Source organism: Amblyraja radiata, chromosome 23 (genome assembly GCF_010909765.2).
Source record: "Amblyraja radiata isolate CabotCenter1 chromosome 23, sAmbRad1.1.pri, whole genome shotgun sequence".
NCBI lineage: Eukaryota > Metazoa > Chordata > Chondrichthyes > Rajiformes > Rajidae > Amblyraja > Amblyraja radiata.
The window spans coordinates 32440360-32467363 of record NC_045978.1 but is presented as its reverse complement, the minus strand read 5'-3'; the positions used below and the strand labels follow the sequence as shown (position 1 = coordinate 32467363).

General features: G+C 44.6%; 1 protein-coding gene across 2 annotated transcripts in view; it reads left to right on the top strand.

The window, feature by feature from the left end:
• Nucleotides 1-19553, top strand: part of rtf2 (replication termination factor 2) — a 69016-nt gene extending 49463 nt beyond the window's left edge. Inside the window, exons 7-9 of one of the 2 annotated variants that reach the window (XM_033041984.1) lie at nt 5435-5501; nt 7481-7570; nt 19046-19553. In XM_033041984.1, the coding sequence (XP_032897875.1) occupies nt 5435-5501; nt 7481-7570; nt 19046-19248 (360 nt within the window). In that variant the 3' untranslated portion in view covers nt 19249-19553. The remainder of the gene's footprint in view (nt 1-5434; nt 5502-7480; nt 7571-19045) is intronic. The other variant, XM_033041985.1, reaches the window with a different exon arrangement.
• Nucleotides 19554-27004: the final 7451 nt, after the last annotated feature.

Here is a 27004-nt window from a genome sequence, read left to right as displayed (position 1 = left end):
GGGCGGACGGGTGTGAGCTGAGGACGATGTTTGCAAACGTTGCTCCAACCCCCGGCCTTCCGTATATTGTTCACCGCGTCTCCCCGGGGAGAGAGTGGGGGGGAGCCGAGGTTGTGTGCGTGAAGCACGGGGACTGGAGGGGCAGGAGCGCTGCCGTGAGCGAACGACCCACCTCCCCCTTCCCCTTCTCCATTCCCCCTCCCCGTCTACCCCTTTCTTCCCCCTCCACCCCTCTACTCCTCTACTCTCTCTCCACCCCTCTCTCCCCCCTCCACCCGGGGTAGACCTACCTGAGCCAAGAGTAGATTACTCTGGCGCGAGGCCCAATTGGGAGCAATCGGTCCAATCGGCTTAAGGCCGGCACTGACAGTAGTCCCACCTGCCTGCATTCGGCCCATATCCTTCTAAACCTATCCTGTAGTTGTACAAGTCTAAACGCTTCTTAAATGTTGCAATAGTACCTGTCTAAACTACATCCTCCGGCAGCTCGTTCCATACACCCACCACCCTTATTATATATTAAAGAAGTTGCCCATCAGGTTCCTATTAAATCTATCTCCCTCCCCACCCCCCCCCCCCCCACCTTAAAATTATGTCCTCTGTTTTTTGATTCCCCTACTCTGGGGAAAAATACTCTGTGTTTACCCGATCTATTCCTCTCATGATTTTGTACACCACTATAAGATTACACCTCATCATCTTGCGCTCCAAGGAATAAAGCCCTAACCTGCTCGACCTCTCCCTATAGCTCAGGCCCTTGAATACTGGCACCATTGTCATGAATCTTCTTTGCACCCTTTCCAGCTTGACAACATTTTTCCTATAACATGGTGCCCAAAATAGAACGCAGTGCTCTAAATGTGGCCCCACCAACATCTTGTATAACTGCAACATGACCTCCCAACTTCTATACTCAATCCTCTGACTAAGGCCTTTTTTACCTCCCGATCTACCTGTGATGCCACGATGTACCTGCCCTTCTGGATCCCTCTGTTCTACCACACTCCCCAGAGCTTTCCCATTCATAGAAACATAGAAAGTAGGTGCAGGAGTAGGCCATTCGGCCCTTCGAGCCAGCACTGCCATTCAATATGATTATGGCTGATCATTCAGAATCAGTACCACGTTTCTGCTTTCTCCCCATATCTATTGATTCCGTTAGCCTTGAGCGCTATATTCAACTCTCTCTTGAACACTGTGTAGGCCCTGCCCATGTTAAACTTCCCAAAATACGACATCTGGCATTTCTCTGTATTAGATTCACTTTTCTATCCATTCAGATATCTCTCCTAGGATCCCATGCAATCTCACTTCCAGAGCAATCTACCATGTGGAACCTTGTTGAATGCCTTGCTAAAATCCATATATACGACATCTGGAGCTCTGCCCTCCAACCTTTTTGGTGGGGTGGGAGATTGCAACCTTCACATGGTCCGCCCCGTTTCGACAAATGCAATCAACCTGGCGTGCACAATCAAATAGAACAAGTTGTCCTACAACTTTAGGCTGTGCACGCCATACACAAGAAGAAGACCTTTTTGGTCAAATCTTCAAAAAACTCAGTTTCGTAAGATGACCTTCCACATACAAAACCATGCAGACTATCCCTAATCAGCCCCTGTCAATCTAAATGCATGTATATCTTACTCCTTGGAATACTTTCTAGTAGTTCCCAGCCTTTTCCCTGCAGCCCTTCTTGCATAGCGGCACAGAATTTACGATCATCCAGTCATCCAGCACCTCACCCGTATTTAATGATGACGTGTAAAACTCAGCTAGGGTATCTGCAATTTCCACTCTAGCTTCCCACATTATCCTCAGATATAAAATTGTCAAGCCTGGGAGATGATTAAAAAAATTAATGGTTTTACAGATAGTGAAGATAGTTGTGAAAGATTGCAGCAGGATCTGGATCGATTGGCCAGGTGGGCGGGGGAATGGTTGATGGAATTTAATACAGAAAAGTGTGAGGTGTTGCATTTTGGGATGTTGAACAAGGGCAGGACATACACAGCAAATGGTAGGCCTTTGGGTGGTGTTGTAGAGCAGGGGGATCTAGGAGTACAGGTGTGTGGTTCCTTGAAGGTCGAGTCGCAGGTAGATAAGGTGGTTGAAAAGGCTTTTGGCATTTGGTCCTTCATCAGTCAGAGTATTGAGTATAGAAGTCGGGAGGTCATGTTGCAGTTATATAAGACGTTGGTGAGACCGCATTTAGAATATTGTTTAAGAAAGAACTGCAGATGCTGGTAAAATCGAAGGTAGACACAAAACGCTGGAGTAACTCAGCGGGTGAGGCAGCATCTATGGAGAGAAGAAATTGGCCACGTTTCGGGTCGAGACCCTTCTTCAGACTGATGTCAGAGGAGGGGCAGGACAGAGAATGTAGGCGGAGACAGTAAGACTAGTGGGAGAACTGGGAAGGGGGAGGGGATGGAGAGAGAAAGCAAGGGCTACCTGAAGTTAGAGAGGTCAATATTCATACCGCTGGGGTGTAAACTACCCAAGCGAAATATGAGGTGCTGTTCCTCCCAATTTGTGCTGGGCCTCACTCTGGAGAAGGCCCAGGACAGAAAGGTCAGATTGGGAATGGGAGGGGGAGTTGAAGTGCTGGGCCACCGGGAGATCTGTTTGGTTAATGCGGACTGAGCGGAGGTGTTCAGCGAAACGATCGCCGAGCCTGCGCTTGGTCTCGACGATGTAGAGAAGTTGATACCTGGAACAGCGGATGCAGTAGATGAGGTTGGAGGAGATGCAAGTGTTCAATTCAATATTGTGTTCAGTTCTGGGCACCATGTTATAGGAAAGATATTGTCAAGCTTGAAAGGGTTCAGAAAAGATTTACGAGGATGTTGCCAGGACTAGAGGGTGTGAGCTATAGGGAGAGGTTGAGTAGGTTGAGTCTCTATTCCAATGGAGCGCTGGAGGATGAGGGGGATCTTATAGAGGTGTACAAAATCATGAGAGGAATAGATCGGGTAGATGCAGAGAGTCTTTTGCCCAGAGTAGGGGAATCGAGGACCAGAGGACATAGGTTCAAGGTGAAGGGGAAAAGATTTAATAGGAATCCAAGGGGTTCCTTTTTCACACAAAGGATGGTGGGTGTATGGAACAAGCTGCCAGAGGAGGTACTTGAGGCTGGGACTAAATCATTGTTTAAGAAACTATTAGACAGGTACATGGATAGGACAGGTTTGGAGCGATATGGACCAACTGCAGGCAAGTGGGACGAGTGTAGTTGGGACATTGTTGGCTGGTGTGGGTGAGTTGGGCTGAAAGGCCTGTTTCCATCCACACTGTATCACTCTACGACTCTATGACTATATTTGTCTACGTCTATATCTCAGCGCCTCTCTGACCATAATACTGATTGCTCTCAAGCTACATCCTTAGACTGCCTCAAGTTCCCCAGTCCTCATATCTTTCTGCACAGTAAAAAGAGAAGAAATACTTATTGAGGAACTTGCCCATTTCCTGTGGCTGCACACAGAATTGACTGCTTTGGTTCCTGAGGAGTTCCATTCTCTCTCTGGTTACTCCTTTTTCCTTTATGTACTTATAACCCTGATAGAACATTATATTTTCCATGAGATCCATTCTTATTCTTCAAGCTATAGTGAATATGATGGTCATGGTATCCCAGGAATTGTCTTGTGAACCTATGCTGCCCTTGCCTGATGTCAAATGTATAATTTATCAGATAAGGATCTTACCGATCTTACCAATGTCCCGTATTATTGCAACAAGACATGCTTACTCCTGTACTCAAACCGCCTTGCAATGAAGGCAAACATACCTCTTGCCTCATTAACTGCTTGAAGCTTCTGTCTTTGTTTTCAGTAATTTTACAAGGACACCCTTTGCATCAACATTTCTCAACCAATTATCATTTAAATAATACTCTACATTTCCATTTTCCTACTGGGAAAAGGATGGGGGTGGGGATATGTGATCCGACCACGTCACAATTTCCAATCCCCACCTCTTTCTGCCTCTCCTGTGATAGTCTCCTAACCTTAACTGTCAAATAATTCAAAGAACACAAGTCTCAGTTAGAAGCTTTTTACTTAATCACCATGGTGGGAGAAGACACAGAGACCCGAGTGTATCGTGGCTCACTCAGTCACCTGCTACTGCTCTCTGAAGGAATACACAGAAGTACAGGCAATATTTATACCACTTAAAGCAGCTAAAGCACATTCAGTAATATTCCACTGTAACATAAAAAAAAGCCTGTCTTTACAAAGACATGATAAGGTTCCTTTAATTGTGTTAGGGAGTTAATCAGGAGTTGCACATTGTGTTAGTGAGTTGAACAGCTAATATGATAAAGGAGGCACCACTGTGTGATAAGGAGGCAGCACAGGATTTAGCTCAGAACACTGGAGTGTCTAGTCCTGAAAAACAACCTCTTCTCTGCAGGTGCTTGGCACCATGAAGGCCAACCTGCAAAAGCCTGCCCTTAGTATAATAGCATATTCAGCACAAAATGTCTATTATAGTATTAACCCTTATACTCCTCCACAACTCCTTGGTTCACTCTTTCCTTCCCAGCCAAACCACCACTCCTCATACTTTCCCCAGAAATTGCAAGAGATGTAACCCTATACCTCCTCTCTCCTGTCCTTCCAGGTGAGACAGAGGTTCACATGCAGCCTCTCTTACTTTATCTACTGCATTCGGTGTTTCCAATCTGGCTTCCTGTACATCGGCGAGACCAAGTGTAGACGTGGCAACTGTTTGCTGAATATTTGGCTCGGTCTGCCAAGGCCTACTGGATTTCCCTGTTGCTAACCATTTCTGTTCTGGGCCACTCCTCATTCCCATACTGACCTTTCTGTTCTGGGCCACCTCCATTGTCAGAGTAAGGTCACATGCAAACTAGAGGAACAGCACCACATATTCATCTTGGGTACCTTACAGCCCAACGATATGAACATTGAATTTTTCCAATTTTAGGTACCTACAAACCTTCCCCTCGCCATTTACATTTCCTCCCCTTTATCACCTGTGCCACACATGGCCTTGGACATTTCTCCCCTCCCCCTCCCATTCAACCTACATTTCTTCTTCAAGCTTCACAAGTTGCAACTCTTCAGTCCTTGTACTTTCTGTTTTTTCATCTCCGGCTTTGTCCCAGCATCTGCCCATCAAATCCTCCCCCTCACCTGATCCACCTACTACTTGCCAAGCTTTGTCCTGCCCCTCCACTCTTCCAGCTCCCCCCCCCCCCCCCCCCCCCCCCACCTCCCTTACAATCAGTCTGACGAAGGGTCCCAAGCCAAAACACCTATCCATGTTCTCCATAGATGTCGCTTGACCCACTGAGTTACTCCATTCAGTGCTTTGTGTCTTTTGTTTTGTAAACCAGTATCTGCAGTTCTTGGTTTCCACATATTATTTGCATTTTTTACATATCGCTTTCTTTTTCTTCCAGAAATCGAGGAAGTCCAAGGCAACTGGAACTGTTTCAAAACCTGGACTTGTCAAAGGTGCTGTCAAAGGTCAGTGATTCCTGAAGTGAATAATTTCACAAATCCCAGTTTTTCCACAAAATGCATAGCTTTTGTCAGTTATAATACAAATCAGCTTGCATCATGCACGGTCCTATCCACCTTTGGATGTCATGAAAAGTACATTTGAATCCTGAGATTCCTCCACGATGACATGCTTGCAACATTCATGGTCAGCAACAGCAACTGTGAGCCGTTTCAAGTCAGATCAGGAGTGAAACAGGGATGCGTGATTGCCCCAACACTGTTCACCATCTTCATTGCGACAACCATCCACATCATCAAGGACGACCTACCCCCAGGAATCGAAATCGTCTACAGAACAGATGGCAGATTTTTCCATCTTGCCCGTCAAGTCCAAAACTAAGAGATCTATGAGCTCCCTCATCGAGTTCCAATACGCAGACGACAACTGTGTTGCAGCTCTCTCAGAAAATCCTGACTGCCTTCAACAGTGCATACACAAAACTTGGATTTACCATCAACACCAAGAAGACTCGGGTTCTACCAATCGTCACCAACTGAGACAAATCGGACAGAACCGTCAATTCAACTTGGTGAAACAACCCTGAAAAATGTGGATTGCTTTCCGTACCTTGGAAGTTGCCTCTCCTCCAATGTCGACCTTGATGACGAGATCCATCATCGTCTTAAGTGTGCTGGAACAGCTTTTGGAACGAGGGTCTTTCAAAATCGTGACATCCGAACAGACACCAAAATGTTAGTGTACAAGGCAGTGGTGATTTCAACGCTCTTGTATGCATCAGAAACCTCAACGACATGCTGATGTCATCTAACAACACTTGAAATGTTCCATCAACGATGTATTTTAATATTAACAGCTTAAATATCAGTTGGGAAGACAGAAGAACCAATGTCAGCGTGCTGAATGAAGCGAAAACATTTAGAATCAAAGCCTTCGTCTTCAAGAAACAACTAAGATGGGTCGGTCATGTTGTTCGGATGGAGGACGAGCATCTACCAAAACAAACCTTCTACTCCCAGCTTAAAGAAGGCAAATGTAAAAGAGGCGGACAAAAGAAGAGATTCAAAGACGCCTTAAAAGCCAGCATGAAGAAATGTGAAATCGACATCAACAATTGGGAAACCAATGCCAAGGACAGGAAACTCTGGCGAACTATCATAAAAGAAGGAACAGCGACGTTCGAAGCCAAGAGATGCGCAGAATTAGAAGAAAAGAGAAGAAAACAGAAAGAGTGGCAGCAACAACCAAAGCCCGATCTGCCGTCTGGAATTACCTGTCCTGAATGTCGAAGAACTTTCAAAGCCAGGACTGGACTCACAAGCCACCTGAGAGTCCATAAAAACAACAGAACGTAGACCATCATCCTCGACCTCGAGGGATAGCCACGACGACGACGACTTGTGCAACTTTTTGTGAAGAGTTGTTGCCAGATGTGTGTGGGGTGCATTTTGAGAGTTGCAGAATGGGCCTGGACCTGGTATGTCAGAGTCTACTTAAAGCATTAATGGCTAATGCAGTGCAGTCTTCCAAAGATACATTAATGTAGAAATGATAATAATGCTTAGGAGAGTGATCAACCAGATATAGTGATAGAGCAAACTGCTACATTTCCTCTCTACAGAAGAGTGGATTGGAGAGTTTATCGAGCAAAGGAACTGGTTGGCAAATATGCTGCTTGGTTAGTTGTTGGGTCAATGGTTCATGTTTTGTTATGAACTCCTTTATTACAGATTTGGGGTTGAGGGGAAAAGTTTAAATGATGGAGTAAACTTTATGGGACAAATGGCCTAATTCTGCTCCTGGAACTTATGAACTTATAAATGAATTAATCTTTTAAAGTCAGGCCAACTCAACCTGTGAAAGTTACAAGCTGTGCCATGTACAAACTCCAGGATACTTTCCACAGGTGGATAAGGGCAGGAATGTAGCAAATATGGGAGCTTGAGCAGGTATGGATCGTATGAATTTCTTTTTTATTTCACAGAAATCTCAGGACCATCAAACCAGAAACAGGAAGAGAAAAAAAGTACCGTTGACAAGTTGGCAAGTGCTTCATCAAGCACCAGCACTGCAGGTCAGTTCAATTTACTGCATTAGGCGATAGATTGTAAGCAATGTCTTCTATTATGCTTACAGCTCTGCTGCAAAATACTCCAGTTTATCTTTAGGTTGACAAAAATGCTGGAGAAACTCAGCGAGTGAGGCAGCATCTATGGAGCGAAGGAAATAGGCAACGAAAAGGGTCTGAAGAAGGATTTCGGCCCGAAACGTTACCTATTTCCTTCGCTCCATAGATGCTGCCTCACCCGCTGAATTTCTCCAGCATTTTTGTCAACAATCCACTGCAACTTTGTGTAACATGCACTGTATATTCTGCCAAGACTTCTCCATGAGCATCCATGATTCATATCATATTCAGCAGTTTTGTTTGTGGATATCATGAAAGGTGTAAACATATGTATATTTGGGCAACAGATTTGCCAGCTCAAATGTTATTAAAAACTATGCCCACCTGTACTGAAGGGGTATTGAATTGCTGGAAGACAACCCAAGGCATTCTACCAGAATCCAGTTAAAATGTATCCCTCGACAATTAAAACAGATTAGCTAGTTATCTTCACACGAGATATGCACCATATGCTGATGCGTTGCTCGAGCTTCCTTCAACTCGTGATGTCCTCCTAGGTGACGTTTCGGGTTGAGACCCTTCTTCAGACTGATGTGGAGTTGGAGGGGGCGGGAAGAAGAAAGGAAGAGGCGGAGACAGTAGGCTGTGGGAGAGCTGGGAAGGGGAGGGGAAGGAGGGAGAAAGCAAGGACTACCTGAAATAGGAGGTTAATGTTCATACCGCTGGGGTGTAAACTGCCCGAGCAAAATATGATGTGCTCCTCCTCCAATTTGCGGTGGGACTCAGTCTGGCCATGGAGGAGGTCCAGGACTAAAGTGTCGGATTCAGAAAGGGAGGGGGAGTTGAAGTGCTGGGCCACCGGGAGATCAGGTTGGTTAGTGTGAAATGAGCGGAGGTGTTGGATGAAGCGATCGCCAAGCCTACGCTTGGTCTCATCGATGTAGAGCAGCGGATGCAATAGATGAGGTTGGAGGAGGCGCAGGTGAACCTGGAAAGACTGCTTGGGTCCTTGGATGGAGTCTAGGGGGGAGGTAAAGCGATAAGTGTAGCATTTCCTGTGATGGCAAGGGAAAGTACCAGGGAGGGGGTGGCTTGGGTGGGAGTTGCGGAGGGAGCGGTCTTTGCAGAAAGCCGAAAGGGGAGGAGATGGGAAGATGTAGCCAGTGGTGGGATCCCGTTGGAGGTGGCGAAAATGTCGTAGGATTATCTATGTGACGGTTGGTGGGGTGGAAGGTGAGGACAAGGGGGACTCTGTCCGTGTTACGAGTGGGGAGTGAGAGATATAGAGGAGACCCTGGTGAGAGCCTCATCTATAGTCGAAGAAGAGAATCCATGTTCCCTAAAGAATATCTCCGATGCCCTGGTTTGAAATACCTCATCCTGGGTGCAGAAGGGGCGTAGACGGATTAATTGGGAGTAGGGGATAGAGTCCTTACAAGAAGCAGGGTGGGAAGAAGTGTAGTCCAGATAGCCATGGGAGTCGGTGGGTTTGTACATTTATCTTTAAATCAATTCTGTCAAATGGCACGACTTAAATTGCCCCCCCATGCAAACTCAGATAACCGGAATATTTTGTCTATTTTATTTTTCTCCATCCTGGGGCTGTACAGGTGTCAGTCTTCTTCATGATATGCATCCACACGGTCAAATTTCAGAGAGAGAGAGAGAGAGAGACACAAGGCTTGCTACATCCACCAGATAAACCCCTCCACCAGTGCTTTTAATAGCATACAGATTACTCAGTGGGATATTAATAGGGGCTCCAGAAATACTTGTCTGTTCTTATCTGTCCGGTTGTTACCCTTGCTGCCTGCACTTCTTTGAGCTGAGGGGTAACCACTCAGCCTTGTGGGCAGACTGCAGTGAGACCAGCTGCTGCTCATGCTCCTACATTTGATGCTTGCTCTTGTCCACTGATGACCCTTTTTCCACCTGTAGGAAGCATCCCCGTGTATGTCGCATGACATGGAATGCAACCTGATTTGCAGTTAGCACTGAGTTTCAGATACATCGTATATATCGTTTAGATTTCCAATATTTCTTGCAAGAATAAAGGTGTTTCTATTGCCATTCGTACCAATGTGTTGACCGTACTCTGTATGAGGAGAATTTTCGTTCTGAAGTTATTCTTTAATCTTGGTAGTACTTCAGGATCAAGAATTACTTAATTCCATTCTATTTTCATGGCAATAGATAATAGGTGCAGGAGTCGGCCATTCGAGCCAGCACCGCCATTCAATGTGATCATGGCTGATCATCCCCAATCAGTACCCCGTTCCTGCCTTCTCCCCATATCCCCTGACACAGCTATCTTTAAGAGCCCTATCTAGCTCTCTCTTGAAAGTATCCAGAGAATCGGCCTCCGAGGCAGAGAATTCCACAGACTCACAACTCTATGTGTGAAAAAGTGTTTCCTCGTCTCAGTTCTAAATGGCTTACCCCTTATTCTTAAACTGTTTCCTGCCTGTAGCGTGTCCAAACCCTTAATAATCTTGTGTTTCAATAAGATCCCCTCTCATCCTTCTAAACTCCAGACTATACAAGCCCAGCTGCTCCATTCTCTTAGCATATGACAGTCCCGCCATCCCAGGAATTAACCTTATAAAGGGCATGTCCCACTTTCACGACCTAATTCACGACCTCTGCCGAGTTTGCCCTTGACTCATACTCTCAGCATGGTCGTCACGAGGTCGTAGGTAGGTCGTAGCAGGCCGTGATTCTAGTCGTAGGTACTCGTGGCATCAAGTAGGTCGGGGTGTATTTTCTAGCCTGATGAAAAATGTCCACAAGTAAGAAAGGTTGTGAATTAGATCGTGAAAGTGGGACAGGCCCTTAAACCTATGCTGCACTGCCTCAATAGCAAGAATGTCCTTCCTCAAATTGGGGGACCAAAACTGCACACAATACTCCAGATGTGGTCTCACTAGGGTCCTATACAACTGCAGAAGGACTTCTTTGCTTCTATCTCTTGTTATGACGGCCTTTCCTTTTATTCACTGCCTGCTGTACCTGCATGCTTACTTTCATTGACTGATGGACAAGGGTCCCCCAGATCCTGTTGTACTTCCCCTTTTCCCAACTTGACACCATTTAGATAATAATCTCCCTTCCTGGTTTTGCTAGCAAAGTGGATAACCTCACATCTATCCACATTAAACTGCATCTGCCCACTCATCCAACCTGTCCAAGTCACCCTGCATTCTCATAGCATCCTCCTCACAGTTTACACTGCCATCCAGCTTTGTGTCATCTGCAAATTTGCTAATGTTACTTTGAATCCCTTCATTTAAATCATTGATGTATATTGTAAATAGCTGCGGTCCCAACACCGAGCCTTGTGGTACCCCAATAGTCATTGCCTGCCATTCTGAAAGGGAGCTGTTAATCCCTACTCTTCTGCCAATCAATACTTTCCTGTCTGCCAATCACTTTTCCATCCATGGCTTCGGAGATGAGGGAGGCCAGTGTGGGACCAGCAATCCCTTTCATAGATGGAGTATGGTAGTGTCAGATGGGTGGATGGGTGAGTAATTTGTTAGGTGGACCACTCCTTTCACCATTTGTATCAGGCTTCTGTGTGCTTTTGATGCATGGACCCGAGGTTCTCGATATCATCTCGTATGCTCCTCCTCCATTGATGGTCATGGATTAGGGATTCCTAAGAGTCTGTGGAGATTTTTTTCTCAAGGAGTCTTTGAGCACATCCTTGAATCTTTTCCTCCTCTCAGCTGGGTAACCTCTTCCTATGTCAGCTCACAATAGGGAGCCGGATGTTGGGGATGCAAACTGTATGGTTACTCAGGGGAGCTAACTGCTGCATTGGTTTAGTTTGAAGACGACCTGATATTGGTTCACTTATTCTTCTGGTTAGTTAAGGATTTTAAGGGCATTAATGCTATCTTTCCAATGTCCTGAGATTCCTGCTGTGGGCAGATCTGAACCCGGTAGGGGTCACTGTTATCCAATTGAAGATTTGAGCCAGGTTTGAGATGTTAATCTTCAAATGTACTTCACCCAATTGATCAAAGTCCACCTTGGCCCATTGAAGAAAGCAGAATCTTCCTTTGCCAGTAGGTGGTTTCTCCATGAGAGAAGTGGTTTATATTCTCCAGGGAGTCATTGTTCATTGTTGGAGATCAACGTGTTGCTTCAGAGCAGGTTTGAAGAAGATCCAGGTCTCGTTGATGTTGAGTATGGTCCATCCAATGAATGTTTCACTAAGTGAGTCAATGATGGCTTGGCACTTAGCAGTCTTGGCATATACAATACAAGCATCATGTTCACACTGCAGCTCAGCAAACATCCTGCAGGCTACTTGATTGATTGATTGATTGATAGACTTTATTAATCCCCTTATTCAGGGGAAATTCTGATGTCCTTGCAGCACACTAATAAAAATACAACACAGTATTCATGAAGAAATTCAACACCAAAACATAAAAACATCCCCCCACAGTGATTCCCACTGTGGGGGAAGGCACAAAGTCCAGTCCCCATCCTCTTGTCCACCCAAAGTCGGGCATATTGAGGCCTCCACAGTCGCCGCCACGGCGCCCGATGTTCTCGCCGGGTGATGGTACTCCGGCGTCGGGAGAACCCCCAGCGGCTTGGGGTGCCAGGAACGGCCGCCTTCCCACCGGAGCCTGCGGCTTCCAAGCCAACAGACCACGCCAGACGGAGCTCCGCACACTGGTGATCTCGGCGAGATGTAAGTTCAACGTCGCAGCTGGCCGCTCCATGATTTCTGTAGATCAGCTTCACTACTGTAGGAGCATTGTTAGAGATGAAGCAGAGCATTGAGACAAGACGTGTCATGGTAATGGTGAACTCTGTATTTCCCTGGTCTGTTTGCACCGAGGCCCAGATTGACGACCTGAATCCTCAGAGCCTCTCGTCTCAGAAATGCAGAAGTCCCAAACTTGAAAGATCTGTGCCGCATTTCACCAACTGTACACTGACCTGGGAGTTCATGGGGAATGCAGCTGCCTAGTGAACTCTGCTGTGAAGCTTTGCAGACTTAGACCAGGTGAAGGTCAGGCAACTCCATTCATTCCAGCACGGAACACAACTCGCAGGGATAACCTACCCTAAGTTTGCATATTTCTAAATGATGGGGTTAAAGTGTGCTTAATAGTATTTGGTAATTATTTTAAATCATTGGAAGATTTTTTTTAAATTTCTAATAGTAATCAGTGTTTGCATGTCTGACATGGTCAACATAGTTATCAATGTTTGCATGTCAGCCAGTAGATCTTAGGGTGTGGCTTCATTGGCTGGCTATTTGTGTAGCTGAGTCTTGCAATTCAACAAGAAGTCCTCACTTCTCAGGAGGCAGCTTCAGGAACTCTGTCTAAGTCAGCAGTCAGTGAGTGGAGAGAATGGGCAGCTCACCACTTTGGGCTGCCCAGAGGCTGATGTGCCTATCCCAGTTCATAGAAGCGGGATTAGAGGAGGAGAGAGATTGTTGTAGGGCAGTGGTTCTTAACCTTTTTGGCATACGTACGCGCATATGTGAACAAAATTCTGTATGTGGTATGTACCTTGGTTAGGTTCCTAAAAATGGGCTCAACAAATGGGTATGTTATTTATGACCCCTTCATGGCCCTCGGTAAAGCCCAAACGACTCCCCATGGATGTCCCAACCCCCAGGTTAAGAACCACTGATGTAGGGGATAGATGGGTTATATAGTTAAGGAATGGTGTAGATGTTGGAAGGGGTTACAAAGATGGAAATGGGGTTAGGAGCCAGAGGAGGTTACGAAGATGGGGAGTGGTGGAGGGACCAGCGGGGGTTCCAAAGATAGGGAGGGATGTAGGTGCTGGGAAAGGTTAATAACAATGTTGGAAACCTGAAGTAGAAATTCCTCACTTAGTTAGTCAAGAAAAAAAGGAACAGTTACCATATTGTTAACATTTTATCATACTATGAAGAGATCATAGGCTGGAGACATTGTTTCCTCAAGCGCTGCCGAGTATAACCAGAGTTTTCTGTGCTGAATTAGTTGACTGATGCCCCTTCCGCCAGCGGTTGAAACTAATAGTGGGGGGGAGGGTTTGACAAATTGGGAGTATAAAGATGGAGTTGAAGGGGAAGTGAGTACAGGAAAAGTCACAGAAGACTCCCGAAATAATGGGAAGGAAATTTTGAGAAGGGATAAGAGAGTAAGGTCAGGGCCAATTGCGAGAGGGGAGGTGAATACCGAGGTCAAAGTGTTGTATATGAATGCGCGGAGTATAAGAAATAAAGTGGACGAGCTTGAGGCTCAGTTAGAAATTGGCAAGTATGATGTTGTGGGAATTACAGAGACATGGCTGCAAGAGGGCCAGGGCTGGGAACTGAATATTCAAGGGTATACCTCCAATCGAAATGACAGACAGGTGGGCAGAGGGGATGGGGTAGCTCTGTTGGTGAGGAATGAAATTCAGTCCCTTGCAATGGGTGACATTGAAACAGATGTGGAGCCAGTATGGATAGAACTAAGGATTTGTAAGGGTAAAAATACCCTAATGGGACTTGTCAACAGGCCCCCAAATAGTAGCCTGGATATAGGGTGCAGGATTAAAATTGTCATGTAGTAAAGGTAATGCTACGGTTGTAATGGGAGATTTCAACATGCATGTAGACTGGGAAAATCAGGTTGGTACTGGACCCAAGAAAGGGAGTTTGTGGAGTGCCTCCGTGATGGATTCTTAGAGCAGCTTGTATTGGAGCCTACCAGGGAGAAGGCAATTCTGAATTTAGTGTTGTGTAATGAACCGAATTTGATAAAGGAACTTGAGGCTAAGGAGCCATTAGGAGATGGTGACCATAATATGGTCAGGTTTAACCTACAATTGGAGGGGGAGAAGGGTAAATCCGAAGTGTCAGTGTAACAGTTGAATAAAGGGGACTATGGAGCCATGAGGGAGGAGCTGGCCAAAGTTGACTGGAAAGATACCCTAGTAGGGATGACAGTGGAACAAAAATGGCAGGTATTTCTGGGAATAATACAGAAGGTGCAGGATCAGTTCATTCCAAAGAGGAAGAAAGATTCCAAGGGTTGTAAGGGGCGACCGTGGCTGACAAGGGACGTCAGGGACAGTATGAAAGTGAAAGAGAAGAAGTACAACGTAGCAAAGATGAGCGGGAAGCAAGAGGATTGGGTAATGTTTAAAGAGCAACCGAAGATAACTAAAAAGGCAATATGGGAAGAAAAGATGAGGTACGAAGATAAGCTAGCAAAGAATATAAAGGAGGATAGTAAAAGCTTCTTTAGGTATGTGAAGAGGAAAAATTAGTTAAGACCAAAGTTGGACCCTTGAAGACTGAAAAAGGTTACGGGGAACAAGGAAATGGCAGATGAGTTGAACAGGTACTTTGGATCCATCTTCACTAAGGAGGGCACTAACAATCTTCCTGATGTACTAGTGGCTAGAGGATCTGGGGTGATGGAGGAACTGAAGGAAATCCACATTAGGCAGGAAATGGTGTTGGGTAAATATATGGGACTGAAGTCTGATAAATCCCCAGGGCCTGATGGTCTGCAACCCAGGGTACTTAAGGAAGTGGCTCTAGAAATCGTGGACGCATTGTTGATCATTTTCCAATGTCTATAGATTCAGGATCAGATCCTGTGAATTGGAGGGTAGCTAATGTTATCCCACTTTTTAAGAAAGGCGGGAGCAAGAAAACATGGGAATTATAGACCAGTTAGCCTGACATCGGTGGTGGGGAAGATGCTGGAGTCAATTATAAAAGATGAAATAGCGGCACATTTGGATAGCAGTAACAGGATCGGTCCGAGTCAGCATGGATTTACGAAGGGGAAATCTTGCTTGACTAATCCTCTGGAATTTTTTGAGGATGTAACTAGGAAAATGGACAAGGGAGAGCCAGTGGATGTAGTGTACCTGGACTTTCAGAAAGCATTTGATAAGGTCCCACATTAGTGGGCAAAATTAGGGCACATGGTTTTCGAGTGCTGACATGGATAGAAAATTGGTTGGCAGGCTGGAAACAAAGAGTAGGGATTAACAGGTCCCTTTCAAAATGGCAGGCAGTGACTAGTGGGGTACCGCAAGGCTCGGTGCTGAGACCGCAGCTATTTACAATATACATCAATGATTTAGATGAATGGATTCAAAGTAACATTAGAAATTTGCAGATGACACAAAGCTGGGTGGCAGTGTGACCTGCGAGGAGGATGCTATGAGAATGCAGGGTGACTTGGACAGATAGGGTGAGTGGGCAGATGCATGGCAGGTGCAGTTTAATGTGGTAAATGTGATGTTATCCACTTTGGTAGCAAAATCAGGACGGCAGACTATTATCTAAATGGTGTCAAGTTGGGAAAAGGGAAAGTACAACGGGATGTGGGGGTCCTTGTTCATCAGTCAATGGAAGTAAGCATGCTGGTACAGCAGGAAGTGAAGAAAGCGAATGGCATGTTGGCCTTCATCACAATAGGAGCAAAGAGATCCTTCTGCAGTTGTATAGGGTCCTAGTGAGGCCACACCTGGAGTATTGTGTGCAGTTTTGGCCCCCTAATTTGAGGAAGGATATTCTTGCTATTGAGGCAGTGCAGCGTAGGTTTACAAGGTTAATTCCCAGGATGGTGGGACTGTCATATGCTGAGAGAATGGAGCAGCTGGGCTTCTATACTCTGGAGTTTAGAAGGATGAGGGGATCTTATTGAAACATAAGATTATTAAGGGTTTGGACACGCTAGATGGCAGGAAACATATTCCCGATGTTAGGGGAGTCCAGAACCAGGGGTCAGTTTAAGAATAAGGGATAAGCCATTTAGAACGGAGATGAGAAATCACTTTTTCACACAGTTGTGAGTCTGTGGAATTCTCTGCCTCAGAGGGTGGTGGAGGCCGGTTCTCTGGATACTTTCAAGAGAGAACTAGATAGGGCTCTTAAAGATAGCGGAGTCAGGGTATATGGGGAGAAGGCAGGAACGTGGTACTGATTGTGGATGATCAGCCATGATCACATTGAATGGCGGTGCTGGCTTGAAGGGCCGAATGGCCTACTCCTGCACCTATTGTCTATTGGTCTTGGATGGAAGCACCAGCACAGCCAACAGTCGTTTGTCTTTTCTTCTCACTTTAATTTTAATTTTAATTTCATGTTTTCGTGTACCTTGTGTGTTGTGACTGTTGGCAAACCAATTTCTCTCCGGGGATGAATAAAGTTTTATTGTATTGTATTCAAACATAAATAACTTTATGCTAGAGTGTTGTCAAAGGCAATAAAACATTGATGAAATGGGCTTCTGCCAAACACCCAGCTAGCAGTCTATGGTGATGCTTAGATAGGTGAGCACATCAAAATGATGGACAGGGGAAAACTGCCCAGATGGCAGCTGCTGTCAACTTTACCTCGTACCACTCTGCTACCAAAGAATGGCATGCAGAGAGATTAGATTAGACTGGACTGTAAGTTAACTAAACCGGTTAGATATGGGTGTTGGTGCAGAAGGACGAGCAAAAGTCAATGTAACTTTGTACACTAACCTGTGACTAGGTGTTGCACTGTCTGTCCTGTTTTTCCACAAGTATAACCACAACACATTAGCTGGGTTTTAATTTTGGCAGGTTAATTGGCCTCTGTAAATTGCACCAGTGTGTGGATGAGTGATAGAATCTGGGGAGAGTTGATGAGAATGTGGGGAAACTAAAAAAATGAATTATTATATCATTAGCCTGCTTCTGTGCTCTGAATATGTTTCCTTTGAACTGTACAGACCACTTGCCAATGCCGGTCAACTTGTATTCTTGGTTTTATTTGATTAAAAAATAATGCAATTTGAGGAACAAATCAAGCTATGATCTTTTAATAGTTTAGTTTGCTCTAGTTAAATGAGGTAAGCATGGCTTTTGAAAATCATAAACCTGCAGATGGTGAAAACGTCAATAAAAATCAAGTGCTGGAAATGCTTGGCAGTGTTGTGCAGAGTGCACTTTTCACACAGCTGAATGGTTTCCACTCATCCCCTGTTGCAGAAAATAACAACTGTATCTGTTTAAGCTCTCCTTGGAGCTGAATTTGATCAAAGGTTGCACTTGATGTCAGAACCACACAGACTGTGTTTGTTTGGTATTGAATTTATAATTTGTACTGTTGAATATGTTTTGTGTGAGTGAGAAAACCTATAAAGGAGTGACTAGAAGCAGACACCAGACTAAGACACAAGTTCGGAGAGGCAAACTAGAAGCTTATGTGGAGGAAGCATAGATTTTGAGAAGGTTTCAAAGAAAGAGAGGAGATGGATGTAGGCCAGTGAGCAAGCTTCGAGCACAACCTCTAGCACGATTCAAGCAGCAGTTCCCACCTGCTTGCAGAGGAAGTCATTAACAAAATCAAAAGTATCCTGTATCTTTTAATCAATCAATTGGGTCAATAATTGATTCTCCTACCAGGGGCTGCCAGGTTATTTCTGCCACCTTTTAATTATTTAAAATAATCTTTTGATTATTTCTTTGAGCCTGCTTCAACATCCAAATCGATTTGACTGTTCTGTACAGGTCATTAGTCCGTTTCTTGATGCCATTACTTGAGTTGATCTCGGTCTTGTACTTGCCATTTGCCCCTCAGCATGAACAATGTCTTGTGGGAGCTGATGGGGCTGGGGAGAAGAGCGCGAGAAGAGCTCAATTTCCATTGTCTATCAGAATAGAAGTTTTGTCTGATGTCTAGGTTTAACTTTAACGTTCTGTACCCTTCTATTTGGGAAGGAAAGCTTTAGATAACGTTAAACTACAGTTCAGCAGGTGTCCTTTGAAAGATAATCATCCAGCACAGGAAAAAAGGCCCTTCGTCCCAAATTGCCCATGCTGACCAAGATGCCCCTACACCCACCTGCCTGTGTTTGGACCATATCCCTCTAAACCTTTCTTATCCATGTACCTGTACAAATGCCTTTTAAATGTTGTTATAGTACTTGCTTCAAATATCTCTTCTGGCAGCTCGTTCCATATACACACCACCACCTGTGGGAATAGTCTTAACAATTAATTTGTTTGTGAGTTTAGCCTCACTTGGCAAATGGGACTGTGGGCATGTATGTGATCCTATGTCTGCCATGTTTTTAAGTTCTTGCCTTTTTTCCATAGTATTGGTGTGTCATTCAGATTTCTTAGAAGCTTTTTTTTCACTGAGATATACAAAATATGTGCTTAATTTTCTTGTCAAAGGTAATAAAGTAACCAGGTAATACTTGCACTATTTCTTTCTATCTTCGATGGTTGTTGTTGCGATTAAAGTATTGTCAACATTATCTCCTCCTGCAGGAGAATGTAAATCCCAAATGATGAACCATCTGCTGCATTAATACCCCTCCTTTCTCTTAAATGTTCCAGTCTGTGATATTGCAAAAGACAAAATTGCTCATTCAAAATGAGTAACTGATGGTTCCTCTATTTGTTTTCTTCTAGAAAATGGGCAGTTGTCATCATCTTCACCATCCACTTCTTCTGGGAAAGCTTGTAAACCTGCTACCAACCTTGTCAAACGATCTGTTGCAGAAATGGGAGAAAAATCTGAGGTTTACAAATCCATCTTCACATCCCACAGCTCAGCTAAACGCTCAAGAGAAGAGAAACCAAACTGGATCACTCACACAGCATATTACTTCTGAGCCCGTCTGCAGTGTTCAGGAGTATATTCTTGCCTTTGTGTAACAAGCTTTATCCCTTCAATTTAAAGATACCCATGTTTAAAGACTTTCACTTGCACTCTAACACAATGGAGCCAGTGCTTGTTAGCCTTGAGTAGGATATTAACCATTGTACTATTTGATACAACCCACATGATCTGCAATGTCTGCAACTTTGCACTGAATATACACTCAACAACAACCTGATAAACATGGTCCAATTTGCAATCTACTTTTTGTAAACATCTATGCTGACATCTGTTTAATTAAAATTTTCTCCAAATGTTTTTCGTGCACGTCATTTTTGCATTCTGCAGAAAACATACCTCAGTCCAACAAGAAGTTTATTTTCTCCATAATTTCTGAATACTAAAAGCATAGTTTTAAAGTCAGTTACAGAGCAGGAAACTGGGCCATTCAGCCCAAGGTGTTCTGACCTAGAAGTATCGGAACTGGTTTTAGTTTCCTGTGTTTAGCCCATATCCTTCTAAACCGTTTCTATTCATGTACCTGTTCAAATGTCTTTCAAATGTTGTAATTGTACTTGCCTCCTACTTCCTCTAGTTGCAAATTCTGTACATCCAACACCCACAACTTTCTGTATGAAGAAGTCTATTTTAAATCTTTCCCCTCTCACTTTAAATCTACGCCCCTTTTTGTTTTAGACTTGCCAACCCTGTGAAAAAGGCTCCTTATCCAGGTGTTTCACAATTTTGCATACCTCTAAGTCACAAGGTTTTATTTGATAGAGGAAACAAATAAATACAAACTGTCATCAAAAATCTCCAATGCTGTGAAATACAATGTGTATTTTTTTTTATGGCTTGGTAGATTAATCATAAATGTGTTGATACATGAGCATTGTTCTTGGCAGCATTAGAGATTTTTGATGATGCAAGTGGTTGCCTCTTGAGTAACTTGTACTTGATCCTGCCGCCTATTGAATCTGGCAGCACTGTCAGGGTGTGTTCCCTTCAGAGCTAGATTAAGCTGGTTTAAGACACAGCCATTGTCAGCCCAGTGTCCGGAGCAAAGTAGCCTTCCCGTATCTCCAGTTGCAATCTTGCCTGAAATGAGCTTTGGAATCTGCTTTCATATTTTCACATGCCATTGAAGGAGGCCATTCAACCTTTTTTTCTGGTAAACTCTCTTGCAAGCCCATCCTGATTCTACTAATGCTCTGCAACACCAAATGCAATGTACTGCAACTATCACACCAATCCGCACATCCATGGGATGTGGGAAGACAGTGGAGCTCCTGGAGTGCAAGCTCCACATTGAGAGCAACCAAAGCCAGGATTGAGTATGTAGAAAGGAACTGCAGATGCAGTCTGAAGAAGGGTACCAACCTGCAATGTCACCCATCCTTTTTCTCCAGAGATATTGTCTGACCCTCTGAGTTACTCCAGCACTTTGTCTCTATCAGGGCCAGAATTAAACCTGGGTCACGAGCTGTGAGACAGCAGCTCTATCTGCTGGACACAAATGCTGGAATAACTCAGCGGGCCAGTTAGCGTCTCTGGAGAAGTGTGCAGGAAGGAACTGCAGATGCTGGTTTAAACCAAAGATAGACACAAAAAGCTGTAGTAACTCAGCGGGACAGATAGCATCGCTGGAGAGAAGGAACGGGTGACGTTTCCGGTCAAGATCCTTCTTCAGTCTCGACCTGAAACATCACCAATTCCTTCGATCCAGTTTCTCCAGCTTTTCATGTCTAGCTTCTCTGGAGAACATGGATAGATGCTGTTTTGGATCAGGACCCATCAGACTCTTTGTAGGGGAAGAGGGAAGATAGCTGGGAGAGAGGAGGCAGGACAAAGCATGGCCTGAAAAATCACCTATCCATGTTCGCCAAAGAAGCAGCCTGACCTGCTGAATTATTCGAGCACTTTGTGTCCTTTTGTGTAAACCAGCAACTGCAATTCCTTGTTTCTAATTCTGCTCTTCTGCTGTAGTGATTACACATTTCAGCATAAATAGATGTTGCCGTCTATTTGCAAAACCAACCTCACTACACCCAGACACATGGATGTGCCTGTTGTGGCAACAGCTATGTTAGTTTGAGAGAATCGGGATTTATGAAAGAGGATGAGTGGATCAGAATCTGTTTCATGGTTTGCGGAGGAAGGAAAAAGCATTACTCAGACTGAGAATAGGGTGTGTACAGAAACTGAATGGGAGAAACCTATTTCTTGCAAACCTCCTTTCTTGTTCCAAACCAAAAGCATAGAAACATAGAAAATAGGTGCAGGAGTAGGCCATTCGGCCCTTCGAGCCTGCACCACCACTCAATATGATCATGGCTGATCATCCAACTCGGTATCCTGTACCTGCCTTCTCTCCATACCCCCTGATCCCTTTAGCCACAAGGGCCACATCTAACTCCCTCTTAAATATAGCCAATGAACTGGCCTCAACTACCTTCTGTGGCAGAGAATTCCACAGATTCACTACTCTCTGTGTGAAATTTTTTTTTCTCATCTCGGTCCTAAAAGACTTCCCCCTTATCCTTAAACTGTGACCCCTTGTTCTGGAATGGGAGAAATGGCAGTTCCACACAGGTGCCTGATCTGCAGTGCTGGCTAGACTGGTTTCTTTAATGAATCATGGCACAAGTAAAATTAAGCATCGACAGTTAAGGTAAATGCTCTTAATTAGAGCAAAGGAAGATGAAACATAACTGAGAGAGGAATGAAAAGATTGTGGCAACAAATGGCAAAGACCAGCAATCTGGACATAAGGAACTTGCCCAAGAGCCATGGAATCTTACAAACAAGATTAAAAATACTAATGCGCATTAAGTAGGATTTAAAAAAAAAAAGTTATTCTGCAATCAATTTTGCTTCCATTTGCTGTTTTGGAAGATTTAATGATGCGGACTTTATTGGTGGCGTCTGCCAAACATTTAAGCATCATTCCATTGTTATGTAAACTGGGGCTCTGTAAATGAGGCTCTCTGCAAAATCAGCTGTAACCCCCATACCCAGGGGTTACAACTTTGGCAAAAGCTGCATATTTCAATTTTATTGTGAGGGAGCCATCTCTGATGGCCACATGCTGTTTTCTCGAGCAGTAAGGTAAAGGCTGTAGTGTATTTTGGGTACTTGGAACTGACTCAAAAGAACTCTCAGATACAGGTGTAAACTAACAAGCTACTTTATTACAGGACGTCACCTTGAGTCTCCCTAGCGCATGCGTCCCCTCACGCAAGACATAACATATGCTAATTATATTACATACATCACAAAGACTAACTACGATTGGAGAGATGATGCAGAGTGGAGATCTGTTGGAACAGGAAGGACCTGCATCAAATGGATGGAGTCCATTTCAACATGGCTAGAACCATTGATCTTGTCGCAAGTTTAGTTTTCTGGGTGAGAGCAAACACCAAAGGTTCAAAGGTTTCTTTATTAGTCACATACACCTAGGTGTAGTGAAATTCTTGTTGGCAATGCAGCACATAAAAAAGAATACAAACATGACAATAATAAAGAACTTTAACATAAATAACATCCCCCCACAATGGTTTCCATTATGAGGGAAGGCACTAAGTCCAGTCCCATCCCCATGTCCACCCATAATCAGGCCTATTGAGGCCTCCGCAGTCGCCGCTACGGCCCGATGTTCCAGGTCGTTCTCGCCGGGTGATGGTGCTCCGGCATCGGGAGAATCCTCTCAGCGGCATGGGACACCTGGAACGGCCGCCTCCTTGAGACCGCGGCTTCCGAAGCCAACAAGGCCGCGCCGGATGGAGCTCCACTCCTGGCGATCTCGTCGCGAGATCCCAGACTCCCGGTGAAAAATTCAGCGCTGTCACCCGCGGCTAGCCGCTCCGCAGACCTGCAGCTCCGCGATGTTTTACTCGGCGGTCTTCAGCTCACCGGAGCTCCAGCACGGCGACCCGGGCAAGGCATCGCCCGCTCCGCGATAGTGCTCCAGCGCTGTGCCGCCGCCGAAGCCGAGGCTCTGGGCTGTCCCTTCAGGAAACGCCGCTCCAGGCCCGCTGGTAGGTCGCGAGGACGGGTCGAAATTGCAGCCCGGAGAAAAGCTGCATCTCCGACCAGGTAGGGACCCTGAAAGGTAGTTTCCCCCTTCCCCTCCCCTCCCCCACACCCCACCCCCCACATAAAAAAGACTAGAACTCCTAAAAAACAAAACACTCAACTAACTAAAAATAAGAAAAAATATGAAAAACAGACAGCTGCAGGCTGGACAGCCATACCACACAGGACGGCGCCCCCTAGATAGAAGCAATTAGAGAAAATGTATAAAGTACACTGGGGACTAGAAAGAACTACGAGAATTAGAGCCAATGGTACTTCAGAAATAGCATGGAGCTGGCTGAACATGAAGCAGACCAAGATAGCATTAGAGAGCAGATGCTAAATAAACAGTCCATGGTATGCAGGCACTTGATAGAGAAGCAATAACAACTGGATTGGCTGAAGTATCGGATGCCATTGGCATAATATTCCTGGCTATAATGAACCTTGGAAAAGTTGAAAAGGAAAAAAATTGAGTATAAGTATAAATCAAAAATGTAGTTTTGGCACTAGACAGCAGTTTAAGGTTCACCATGTTACAGAGAATTAAAATCCCAATTGAGAAATGAGACTCGGTTGCCATTAATTGAAATATTGCAGGCCTTCCTAAACCAGGCATAAACTTTAAAAAAATATAGCAGAAGAGAGCATGCTGAAGGAAAGCAATGATTACTTCCATTTAATTACAGTAATTTGTAAAAGTCTGTTTTGGGGGTGGAATTGTTCTGGGCCCAGGATTGACTGTGTAGATGACAACTCCATGTATCGGCTAATAGGGAGATCAGACTCCTTGCGAGTGGGACTGAAGAACTGGAGTAGCTGGGAAGACAGCCAAAGTCTCTGGGAATGGCCTGGTGACCCAGCGAGGAGGCAAGAGTGATGTCAGAGACTCCAGCAGCATCAGAGAGAGAGGTCAGTGACTTGGAGTGGAGCAAGGGGGTGGGGGGGGGGGGGGGGGGGTGAGTGAGCTTGTGATTCCTAAAGGCATGCTTGGAGGTTGGGACAGGCAATTTCAGTAAGGCAGCAGCAATAGTTTTATATATTTTTTATTTTAGGATTTTTTTTTTGACTGTTGGAGGAGACTTAACCTGCACAGCAGCATTGTGAACTGTTGACTTGAACCACACAGAATGTCTCTTGCATTGTGGAACTATACTGCCATCTGGTGGAATGGCACCATTGAACCAGCCAACTGGTCAAACAATTTTTGTGTAGAAAGGAACTGCAGATGCTGGTTTACACTGAACATAGACATAAAATGCTGGAGTAACTCAGCAGGACAGGCAGCATCTCTGGGTAGAAGGAATAGGCGATGTTTTGGGTCGAGACCCTTCAGACTGAGGGTAAATTGTTTCAATTGTTTCTGAAGTATATTGATGCATGCATTCTCTCAACCTGCGTGAGAAGAACTTCTCCTTCTTAATCTATCTAGACACACTGACAGCGCCATGGAAACACTCTGTAAATATTGTTGCTCTTTACCAGAATGATGTCAATGATATTGTAGTCAAGGTGAATCCTTTGTAAATATTAACAAACTCCATGCAAATTCTGTAATAATTGCCGCGTTCCTACAATCGCATAATCACAGAATCATGGCCAATTTATGAAGGCAGTTCACTCCAATGTATAGTTGCTGATGGAGAAGATATTACATCCATCCCCATCTTCCAGCATTTGATCTATAACACTTAAGGTCGCAGGTCTTCAAACAATTTGAAATGTGGTGAGGGTTTAAGATAGTGAGTTTTATACCCCACTGCCCTTTAGGTGAGACCACGTTACTTCCTCTCCCCTCAAATCTGCTCTTTGCCACCTAGATTTTAATCCCTCAATTAAACTCTCCCAACAACTTCCTCTCTTCCACTGCTTATCCAATCTCTCATCATAAATGCTACATTCATTCCAATGAGCTGGATGGTCTCTTTACACAATGCCATTTGGAGGCATTTAAGGGGCTCAGGTGAGATTAAAGGGAACATGGGAACTGAGAGCCTGGTGTGTGGATGGGAATATGGGAACTGAGATCCCAGTGATTGGAAAGGTAATGGTTGAAAGGTGTCATAAAAACATCTGTTGACAATTACCCTTTTGCTTCATGCTAATGAGTCTATTTTAGATCCAATTTTCCACCTTTTCTTGGATCACAGTGGTCTTAACTTTGTTAATCACCCTTCCATGTAGACACTATCAAAAGCCTCCCTGCAGCCTACATTGATCACACTGTTCTCATTTATACTTCCACGAGCATTTCAATCAAGGTCAATCATCTTCACAGATTCACATTCACTGCCACTGGTTGATCTGCGCCTTTCTTAAGATGGTTCTTTCGAATGGATTCCAATGCCCACCAGGAATATTAAGGGGCCAGCCCTGTCCCTATTAAAGCCATGTCTCAGTGTAACTATAATATCATATGTTTGTAGGTGCTCTTACCACATTTGCCACATTCAGTGTACTTCTTGCTCTGAAGGATATTGCAAAAAAATCAAAGGTAGACAAAAATGCTGGAAAAACTCAGTGGGTCTATGGAGAGAAGGAATAGGTGACGTTTCGGGTCGAGACCCTTCTTCAGACTGATGTCGGGGGGGGGGCGGAAAAAAGAAAGGAAGAGGCGGAGACAGAAGGCTTGTGGGAGAGCTGGGGAGGGGAAGGAGGGAGAAAGCAAGGACCACTTGAAATTGGAGAAGTCAATGATCATACTGCTGGAGTGTAAACTACCCAAGCGAAATATGAGGTGCTGTTCCTCCAATTTGCACTGGGCCTCACTCTGGCAATGGCGGAGGCCCAGGACAGAAAGGTCGGATTCAGAAGGAGAGGGGGAGTTGAAGTGCTGAGCCACCGGGAGATCAGGTTGGTTATTGCGAACTGAGGCCAAAAAAAATCAGGTCCTCGGAAGCAAATCTACAACTTGTCCTCACTGATCCAAGTGTTGCAAAAGTGTCTGTTCAATGGTAGAAGTGACCACCACACAGTCCTTGTGGAGGGAAAGTTTATCTTCATTCCCAGGCCACCCTCTAAATTTGAGAACAGCTTCTTCCCTGCGGTTACCACACTCCTGAATGGACCCCTCTAGTCTTGCGGATGAATTCCTGATCTCCCAATCTACCTCAATGCGGCCCTTCCACTTTTTATGTCCGCACTTTCTCCAGGATTGTACACATGTCAAGAGGAGACAAACCTCCAAGAGAGTGCCTTTAACTCTTTCCCTGTCAATTACCTGGGAGGACCAACTATTGCACATCTATGGAGTGTGGAGCCTGGTGATGTGGTGTTCAGTGCACTCATTAAAGAGTTCACTGAAGGTTTCTGTGGACGTGAAAATGAAGAGGAGGGCTGATGTGTGTAGCCTAGAAGATGAAACTGAGGATTAATAACAAGAAACAATGATAGAACAGATAATTTAAATCAATACGTAGTGCCAATTTTCATAGTGGAGGATACTGCAAAGATAACAGGTCTGGTATGTGCAATAGGAAGGACAAACATATATTAATCCTTATTACGAGGGGCAATATCTTTGAAAAAAATAATGGGACTTAAGACAGACACGTTGCCAATGGCCTTTACCCAGGGGATTTAAAGGAAGTGACAACAGAAATAATGGAGCTGTTGATTGAAGTTTGTTAAAACTCATTAAGATCCTTTAAGGTATCTGTCGACAGAAAAACTACAAATGGAACTCACATGTT